We start from the raw sequence: 10,371 nt of genomic DNA, 5'->3' as shown, positions 1-10,371 counted from the left end.
TTCACTTTGGAGTTTCTCCTGTTACTCTTGCGGGTGTGACTGGAGCGCTCATGACTCGGATACACCCTCAAACTCAGCATCCCTTCCAACAACCACATAACTATTTTACATTTTTCCTCCCTACTTTTTTAGAACTTCTTCTTCCATTTCTTATTTTTAGCAAAGTGCGTCCTTTTTATGCAGCACTAAAGTTACCTGCGCTGAAGGAGGTCTAGCTTAAAGAGCTGCGGATGGAGCTTTGAAATCTTATTATTGTTATTATTATTCTTTTTAATAACCTATCAACACGCTAAGGAAACCGGGAAAGCCCACGGATTCAAGGTGCCTTGGCGCATAACGGGAGGTTTCGGGCAAATGCCACTGCGATGCTGTGGATGTGACTTCAAACAGCAGCTTCACAACGGTAGAGTCCTGTAAACCACAATGAAAGGTAAGCTCAGTCTGGGGACAAAAGTTTTAAAATGATGGAAAATATCTAAATAGCAAACTTCGGTCTACTTTCTGTTTACCCCACATTCCTCTCGCGCTTTTTTGTCACACTTTTCTGCGCGCGCTCTCTCTCTCTCAGTCTGGGGCATGAGGAATGCGTAGGCTACAACTGGCGTCTAACATCTGGAATCAATTAAGGCACTCTGTTTGGGATTGTTTTGCATCTGTCCACTGCTGCACATCAAACACTAACCCGTGTTAGGAGAACTTTTCAAAACTTAGGAAAAAAATGAATCATGGTGCAGTGTGTGACTGCCTCGGGAGGGAGAACGTGTTGTTTTAAATCAAGGTTTAGATAAAGATTTCCCAGATGCGATTCTCATGTATTGCCCTGGTGTTTTGGACTAAATTAAGCTCCTCCATGTCAGTCTCTGAGGTCCAAGCTTTATAGGTCAGTAAGCTGTTTCCCTCTTACAAATAAAAAACACTGGTTACTGCCATCTTGTGGTCTCTCTTAGAGAGCTTCACATTTTGACCACATTTTTGATCATCTCTGGGATTTCACATTATTTCCGCCCAGCAGAATGACAGACATTGCCCTTATACTTTCAATTTCTGATATTCCTGATTTTAGAAAAACAAATATAATAATAATAATAATAATAATAATAATGAAAGGGAATGATTTATGGCCTGACCATCAAATTAAAGAATTCAGAAATTATGGCACTGCATAACCTCAATGCAAAAACAAAAAAAACCGCAAATCATATAAAATCCATTAAGGCAGGTAAATACTTGCTAGGATCAGACTCTACAGAGTCCATACTCTGTAGAAATAGAGGAAGTGCATTCTGCAATCTGGGCGCAACAGCTTGGAAGGCTCCTCTCGAGTTCTGAAACGGGTGTGGGGGACCACTAGAAGGTTTTGATTCTTGGCCCTTTCTTGTTTAGACAAGTAAACAGACGATTACAGTAGTCCAGTCTTGTAGAAAGAAAAGCATGAATTATCATCTCAGGTTCACTTGTTGACTCAATTAATCTAAGTTTTGAGATGTTTCTCAAATCACAAAAACAGGTTCTTACTATCCATTTTAAGTGTCACTCCAAGGAAAAAGCTTGACCAAGAATAAAACCTAAATTTGGAGACCTTGGAGAGTTTGTGACCTTCAGAAGGCTTAAATGAGCAGTATAGCAGAATATCACCAGCAAAAGATGATAAGAAACATCAAGAAACTGCTGTGTTATCTGGCCTAAAGGAAGAATGTACATCAAAAACAGAATAGGCCCCACAGAGCCTTAAGGAACTCCACTCTACTGAATCCTACTGCTTATTTTTATATAGATATAGAGACATGGAAGTGTATTTTTTTTCTAATCTTACAGATACTGCACATTGCTAATACAAGCAGAGATTTTAACAGGATAAATATCAGTATTTTTACACTGTTTATCTGTATGTATTGTTACTGCTTTCATTTAAAATTTGAATATAAATGTGAAGGGACGTCTTAATTCAGAAGATAATTAAAGGCAAATAGATACTTATAGAAGGCAAACACAAAGAGGCACTGGACTGCTGTAGGATTCAAGTTTTAAAATACTGATGTTGCTGGGGCCAATATATTGGGCGATATTAGCTGTTTTTCAATATACTGGTATCAGCATTTAAAGAAGAGATCGAAGAAACACCCTTCAATTGTGTTATGATTGTTAATGCAACTTCTCTGTTGTCAACACTTTTGGAATGCTAGCTGATCCAAGCAAAGTCAGGCGGCGCAGAAACAAGTAATCCACCACTTGCTGTGACAATAAAGCACATTATTTTTCTTTGTATTATCTTAGTAAGGACTCATAAATATCTATATCTAACAAATGTTATTGAAATCTGGCAATGTTTCATCTGTCTGGTAGAAAAAAAATATCAGCCAACATATATGTCAGAGTTTTAAATCAGTAAATATCAGTAACGGTGTGAAAAATCTTATATTATTATTATTATTATCATTGTTATATATTTTAAACTTTCTTTTCCATGCAGGACTTTGTTTATATCAGAGAGACAGATGGCCTAACCTTCCAAAATGGACAAATTGTGTCCTCTCAGTATTATGTAACTATTAGTCTCACTAGTATCTGCTTCTGGAATGTTAAACAATCTTTCTTAAGTATCCTGGCTCCATGCAGCAGTACGCATCGCCAAATCCAAATAACACTCACTTTGACTTGCGCTTTTTTCAGGTCAGCCCTTCGGGTAAAATTCCATTTCCCAAAAATGACTTTTCAGCAGCTCCAGACTTACACTGATACAACTATTGTAATGGGATGTTTTCATGTTACTTGGAAACATAAACAGGAAAGAGGTTGTTGGGGGTGTAGGGATAGGGAAACACAAATTGTAAGATTGGTTTAGTATGTTTTACAACACTTTAGATTGTTCTGGTCACCTCTTAGCTCCATCTGCTCTCTGTCCATGGGGTCTGCTAAAAGGTCAGAGTCATTTATTTCAGTACTAGACCTTGGAAAGAGGCAGCTTCCCATCACACATTTCTTACTTCTCCCGTTTCCAGCTGAAGAAGCACTGATAGAAAAGAGTCACTGCTCTAGTCTTCAGACATTTATTGCCCCTTTTAAGGTTATATAGATGAAAAAGGGGGTTTTTGTCATAAGATTATTGGGACATGTTTTGTTTCTTTATTTTCATGGGTTAAAGTTGTTCCCACAGACATGGGAGAATAATCCCACACAGTGGTTTTGGGGTTCAATCCTGTCAAGGTTGGACATGTTGATAGTCTGATTTAGACGATCTCAGTTGGACAAATTTTGGACATGTTTTTAAAATGTTTAAGGCAGATTCAGTGGGCAACAAATAACATTTCCTATATGATTTTCTTACAGTACTCATTGAGAGAGACATGGTTTTAAATATCCTCTACAAAGGAAAATTTTGATTTAAATTGACTGGAGAAGTCTGTTCTTTATTAAACTGTAATTTGTGTAGAAAACAAAAGCTAATCTTAGGGTTTCAGTAATGTTTCAATCTCTTCATCAACAGGCACAGTTTACAGTATATTCAAGCTCACATCTCTTTATTTCTGTCTGACTGAATTTAACATTCTATTGGTTTTTGGTTTCTTTTTGTTTACTTTCCATTAAATTTTATCCCTTTTACTGTTCTCCTTCCAGACGACTTTGCTGATGAGGAGGAGGTGCAGTCCTTTGGTTATAAAAGGTTTGGTAAGTATAAAGTGACTTCTGGAACCATCTGCTGTGACCACCTTAACTGGTTCATATTTCTTATGACACATCAGTGATTTTGCACACTTTTTTGTGTGTGTCTTGGCTGTAGCCCATCTGCAATAATCCTTGAGGTTAAATGCAGACTGCAACTCATTTCCGAGAAAGGTACTTATTTTTGGCTGTAGCTTTCATTTTTATTTTATTTCTTTGTTATAACAGAAAAGGATTACAGTGGAACGAGAAACCACAATATCCTGGGTGTTCCTGACTAGCTGATAACTTTGCAGTTTTATCAGCACATGTGTACTTCTGTTAAACCCTGGGCTATATAAAACATAAAAACTGCCTCCCACTGGATCTGTTCTTGGTATGTATTTGGGTCTTATGCAGACAGGTTTGTTGACTTACCCACTCATCAGGTAATATATATATATATACCTCAAAACAGATGTTGTTAACATCCTAGATGTATGGCTATATTGATATCAGCCATTGGCTTGTGACATATGCAGAATCTGTAGGCAACAGGAAAGATTTCTGATATGTAAAGTGGATCTGAGAGTCCACAAACACTACATAAGATTTTCTTTTACAGAGGAGGTACCCATTGTTGGATGAAAAATGTACATTTCAGACATTTCTGTACTGGCTTTAATTTTCAGACACCATGTGTGGTGCTTAAATGGAATGCAGCTTCCTGCAATTCCCATAAATGCCCAATAAAAACAGATCAAATTTTATCCCTTTAATATTTGAGTGTTACAGAGTCCTTAGTGTTTATGCAGCCTAAATGCAGTAGGTGAAATACCTACCTTAAATAAGTTAAAGTCAGTTTAAATTTTATGTGTAGAGATCCAATTTGCAGCAACAGTCTTCTAATTTTAGGTAAAGAACCTACAATTAGAAAGAAACAACTCTACAAGCAAGCATTTAGTGACAGTGGGAAGAAAGAACTCCCTTTTAACAGGAAGAGACCTACAGCACAGCTAGACTTCTGTGTGGGGGAAGCTGTCTAACATGACAGTTTGGAAGGAGAAGAGAAAAAGGACAGCATAGGGAGAACTTTTGGAGAAAGAAGACAAGTCAGTGACACACAATATTAGCTTGTAATTGCATTATTGGTGAAAATAGGTGAGTGAAGAGGAAGAGCTCAGTTAATTATAGGAAGTCCCCCAGCAGCCTGAGCCTATAACAGCATAGTTAGGTGATGGTTCAGGACCACCTGATCCAGCCTCGACTATAAGTTTAATCAAAAAGGAAAGGCTTAAGTCCAGTCTTAAAACTAGAGAGGGTGTCTTTGTCCTGAATCCAAACTGAGAGCTTGTTCGATGGGGGAAGGGCCCTTAAAGCTGAAGGCTCTGCCTCCTGTTCTTCTCTTGGAAGCTCTAAGAACCACAAGTAAGCCTGCAGTCTGAGAATGAAGTGATGTATTGGGAGAATATGAGGTCTCTAAGATATGATGAAGCTTGATTATTCAGGACTTTTTATATGGAAAGAATCATTTTAAATTTAGTTCTGGTTTTAATCAGGAAGAGAAGCTAATGTAGGAGAAATATGTTCTCTCTTCCTGGTTCCTGTTTGTACTCTTGTTGCAGCATTTTGGATAACAATGTATCTCATGTACAAGACGTTCCAAATGTTGTTTATTTTTACAAGTAGCTTTTGTTTATTTTCTAGGCTGTCTATTACTGTATGTGCGTTAAACATGAATGCATGTGCTGATCCAACTCTTCTTACAAGAATAGGGCAGTTTGCATTTCTTTGCTTCCAAACCAAACATCGTTGTTGCTATGAATGTGTTTTTGTGTCATTCAGACAATATATATGTTGCCTATTATTTATTCAGACCATCTGCACTTTTTACTGAGCTGTTTGACCTCTGGTTTCTAAACAGATCACATAAGCGATAAGGGAAGTTGTATACCTAAATTGTATTTTTTCAAGTAGTTGCTGGACTTGAAACCTATCAAAACTGCTCTTTGGCACAGATTCTGTACAAGAAACACAATCCCTCCCTCCCCAGCAATATTAGTTTTTGATTGGCAGGGAGAAATTTGTTTCATGTTGCTCTCAGACCTTCAAAACATATTCACTCGGCACGTCATTTCTATATTTTTCATACTAAAACTAGTCATTTAGGTCCTCAGTCTTATAGGGAAGCATCAGCATTTCTTGTTTGTCCACTCAAGATGTAGTTTGATGTTTCGATATAAACAGTCACATACTATGAGCAGATTGATATTGTGCTCACGTCTTTGCATAAAACAGGGAGCTAGAAGCCATGAAGACGGGAAGCTTAGAAAAACATGTAGCCTGCATAGTTTATACATCCACCCTGCATTTCAGGGATTTTCTCCAACAAAAAATGTTAAACTGTACCTTTAACTTGTCTCCTACACTTATACATTAGCAAAAAATGGTATGTTGCCCTGCGTCTCCTATGTCTTCTTTTAATGACAGGAAAGATGGTGTTGACTCATTCTGACATTTACTTTTCACAAGTGGTCTGTTTTCCCACTAAGAGTACGTCCAAACCTGAGAAGTTGCTGAGCTGCTTCCTGTGTCCATACTGGAGGTTTATTCATTGCCGGCCCGTACTCCAAAAAAGAAAATGAGACAGAGGTGGAGTGTGGGTTTCAGGTCTGGCCTGTGCTGTGTCAGCAAAATGCCAAAGGAGAGAGAGGGAAGAGGGAAGTGGAAAAATCTATTTTTTATTTTATTTTAAAATGCTTCCTTTATCTTAGCATCACTCAGTGCCCAGTGGTTGTTTTTGCAGTTTGTAATCTGCATTTATTTTTGACTAATTCCACAGGGAAACATTTTTCCATTGTTTTGTTTTTGGGTTATTGGTTTTTTTGTTTTTTGTTTCTTTTTTTTTCTTTTTTCTTTTTGGAGCTGATGAGTCACATTCTTTGCTTGACTTATTTTTGGGAACAAGTGGTTTTAATTTATGCAGAGTTTATTACAAGAAAAGAATGCTTTCTAAATGCCTCCTTGTTACTTGCACCCCACTTCCAGAACACGCATGCATGCACTTTATGTTCCGTTGTCGTAATGAAAAAACACTTTCTGGTGTTTTCAATAAAGAGCAGGAGTCTTGGGAGGAAACAGAGTGAAAATATGAATATGACTGCAAACAGAAAAAAACAAACTTAAGAAACTAGGTAACTAAAATAGAAACAATGAAGGACAAACCCCCCCCCCAAAAAAAAACAAAAAACAAAACAAAAAACAAAAAAAAAACTCTTTCTCACACACAGAGAAGATAAGTTAATCCTGGATTGACCAGTGATAGTCTGGCAGGAATGGACTTATGGTAAATGGTAAAGCATGCCACAAGAGCTTCTGTTCAGAGCATCAAAGAGGGACAGTCGCAGGGCAGCTGAACAGACCCAAGGAGATTAGATTTAACAAGGTGCTGGAAACATTCCTCAGAGATTTTGATCCGCGATGATATGATAGCATCACACAGTTGCTGCAGATTTACATGAGTCAAATCTCACATTCCACCACATCTCAAAGATGCTCTATTGGATTCAGATGTGGTGAGTAGGGAGGCCATTTGAGTACAATGAACTCATTGACATGTTCAAGAAGCCAATTTGAGATGATTTGAGCTTTTTGACATAGCACGTAATTCTGCTTGAAGCAGCCAAGAGAGGATGGGTACACTGTGGTCATAAAGGGATAGAGTTAGACTGTTGCATGTAAGCATTGCCCCAAAGTGTGCCAAAAAAATCTGTGACAGTATTACACCATCTCCAGGATTATACTATCTCCGGGGGGGTTAAACCATAAATACAAGGAAGGATGGATCCATGCTCTCTTGTTCTTTATTTAAAATGTTGCAAGAAAAATTTAGGCTCTTTAGACCAGTTAATTATGCAGTTTTGGTGAGCACAAATTGGGAATGGGAACTGTAGTCTCAGTTTCCTGTTCACTGTTTTGTTTATGTGTACTGACCACGTAAGATCCTCAGCCAGATGTACACCAAGGAAGCGGAAGCTGCTCACTCTCTCCACAGCAGCGCCATTGATGGTGATGGGGGTGTGTACTTCTCTGCACCTCCGGAAGTCCACTATCAACTCCTTTGTCTTTGCGACGTTGAGGGTGAGATGGTTGTCTTGACACCAGTGGGTCAGGGCGCTGACCTCCTCCCTGTAGGCCGTCTCATCACCTTTGGTGATAAGACCCACCACTGTAGTGTCATCCGCAAACTTCACAGTGATGTTGGAGTTGCTAGTGGCCGTGCAGTCATAGGTGTAGAGTGAGTACAAGAGAGGGCTCAGTACACACCCCTGTGGAGCACCAGTGTTCAGTGTGATGGGGGATGAGGTGATGCTGCCTGGTCTGACCACTTGGCGTCTGTCAGACAGGAAGTTAAGGATCCAGCTGTGTTTTAAAGGGGTACATGCTGGAGCAGTAACACAATTTAAAAGCAAAAACAGGAAATAACTGACTTCGGTAAGATTCCTATACGCTGATTTCCTTCAAGAACTGGATATTTTCTCCTGTTTTTAACAATTCCTTCTAAACCCTCAAGATTGTTGTGAGGAAAATTCGCAGTAGATTAACAGTTTCTGAAATACTCAAAACAGCCCGTCTGGCACCAACAGCCATGACATGTTCAGAGTCACGTAAATTCACCTTTGTTCCCCATGCTCAGTTTGAACTTCAGCAGGTCGTCTTGACCATGTCTGCATGGCTAAATGCATTGAGTGGCTGCCATGTGATTGGCTGATTAGATATTTGTGTTATCATTTACTGTAAACCAGACATTAAATGCAAAGTTGTTTGTGGTACATCCGCTAATGTTGGTCTTTGATGCTCACATTATCAGTGCAGTAGTTATTCACACATCATTTGTCTCAATCTACAGGGTTCCTCTAAAAAAAACCTTTATCTATTTATTCTTTTTTCTGGGTTGTGAGTGACTTTAGTGTGTCATTATGTCCGTCAGAGGCCACTGTCCCCATGCATGTTGTATTCATTAAGGAATAGTACACGTAAGTTGTTGCCACGTTGTTTTTTCCACATTCTGCATAAAGATAAACCTTTCTTGACTTCACCCTGCTTCCAACTGAGGGCCTCTTGCGTGTATAAGCAGTAGTAGCTTCAGCTGACCATAAATTGTTCCATCTTCAATGTTTGACTCCAAATTTGTGGAAAAGGGTGTTCAGATGTGAAAGCCAGGTGGGGTGGAACTGCAGTGCGTCTGGCTTTCTTGCAGTAGCAGAGTTAGTCATTTCTTACAGACCAACAGATTTTTTTTTTTTTTAGCCCTGCCATAATTTTAGTTGTCTAGCCTGAACCACTAGCCTAACCAAACCTTAAGCATATCTCAACCATTCTTTTGTTTCTGTCCCCAGTTGAACCCTCATGCAGAGCACGATTGTGAATACACTTGTACATAAATATAGGAGAATAGAGTGAATAGAATTTTCCAGAACCAGCATTTGTACGCAGATAGTAGGAGTGCAAACTTAATATAAACTGCTTTGTATCCAAAATAGGTCTTAGCCATGCACAGCTGGATGTTTTATGGTGTATATGAATTTGTATTGAGTTGGGATTCTGTCTGAATTCCACTAAGGCAATTTAGAGATCACAGTACATTCCAGCTGCCTCCAGTTACATCTTATTCACAGTATATCAGACTTCCTTTAGTACAGACATTGCCACATAGATATAAACTCAATAACACAATAACTCAAAATGTCAATGAAAAAGGATCTCCAATTTAAAACATGATACTTCTAGAGTTGCAGCAGAGTTTCTGTCAGTAAGTAGTTTTATATATAGCCACAGTTGTTTTTGACTGAAATTGGCCTAACCACCTCATCCTTCGTCCCCAAGGGATATGTTGGTCAATTTTAACGAGATCCCTGGAACTGACTGTCACCTTCTCTCACATAATGGATGCTTGTCAAGCTCTGCATTCATGGCAGGTTCTGGCTTAAGAATAACATGGACAATATTGGAAGCATCTGACTGTATTTTCTCTCTACAGTCTCAGACGGGCTGGATGAAGAACTTGTGTATATGTCTCAGCATCAGCGTTACACTTAATGAAAGTCTTCTGGCCCCAGTGATGGCCAACATAAACTTATCTGCTTCCTCTCTTTGAAAAACAGCAGAAAGCTTCACTGAAACTGTGCGTTTGTCATTGCGTTGCCGTGAATCACCTCGCTGCTCGCTGTCTGACTCGCAGACCTGGCTCAGGGACTCTTGTTGCTCTGGCTATGCTTACATTGGCCCCAGTCCAGCACAGAGCTAAGTGTCTTGTTTATGCCTTAATACTTTCATTTTGATGGCTTAAAATGTCTGCATTTTATCCAGAAAAGTAGGTTATGTAATTTTTCCAGTTACTCAGCTCTCATGTCTTTTAAATGACTGTGTCAAGTATGCATTTGTGTATTCACATCGGTGCATCTGCTGCAAAGGAAAATCAGAACCGCCCAGTCACCCTGAGCATTACTATGCAGGACTGAATACACGTAGTTCAGTACAATACTTCAGTGTTTTTCACCCACACTCCTGTAAATCAGATTTTCTTACAAATAGTCAGAGTCAGTGAATAGTTTAGCATTAGTCAAGTTTGGAGTTTGGAGACACTGACTCACTGAATTAATTTCCTTTCTGGGGCTTAAAGTGTAAAAGAAACTTTCAAAGCATGCAAATACTTGAAAGATTTAAAAGACT

General features: G+C 38.9%; 1 protein-coding gene across 1 annotated transcript in view; it reads left to right on the top strand.

Annotated features, from left to right (window-relative positions):
- The window catches only part of colec12 (collectin sub-family member 12), a 31,508-nt gene continuing 21,137 nt past the window's right edge, over positions 1–10,371 (top strand). Inside the window, exons 1-2 of the mRNA XM_085438025.1 lie at positions 1–430; positions 3,616–3,666. Of these exons, the coding sequence (XP_085294151.1) occupies positions 424–430; positions 3,616–3,666 (58 nt within the window). The 5' untranslated portion in view covers positions 1–423. The remainder of the gene's footprint in view (positions 431–3,615; positions 3,667–10,371) is intronic.

The sequence above is a fragment of the Copadichromis virginalis genome, linkage group LG18 (assembly GCF_057382275.1).
Source record: "Copadichromis virginalis isolate Kocher_CV1m ecotype Utaka linkage group LG18, C_Virginalis_male_GT1.1, whole genome shotgun sequence".
NCBI classification, from domain to species: domain Eukaryota; kingdom Metazoa; phylum Chordata; class Actinopteri; order Cichliformes; family Cichlidae; genus Copadichromis; species Copadichromis virginalis.
The sequence above is the reverse complement of the archived record's forward strand: the minus strand, read 5'-3'. Positions and strand labels throughout refer to the sequence as shown.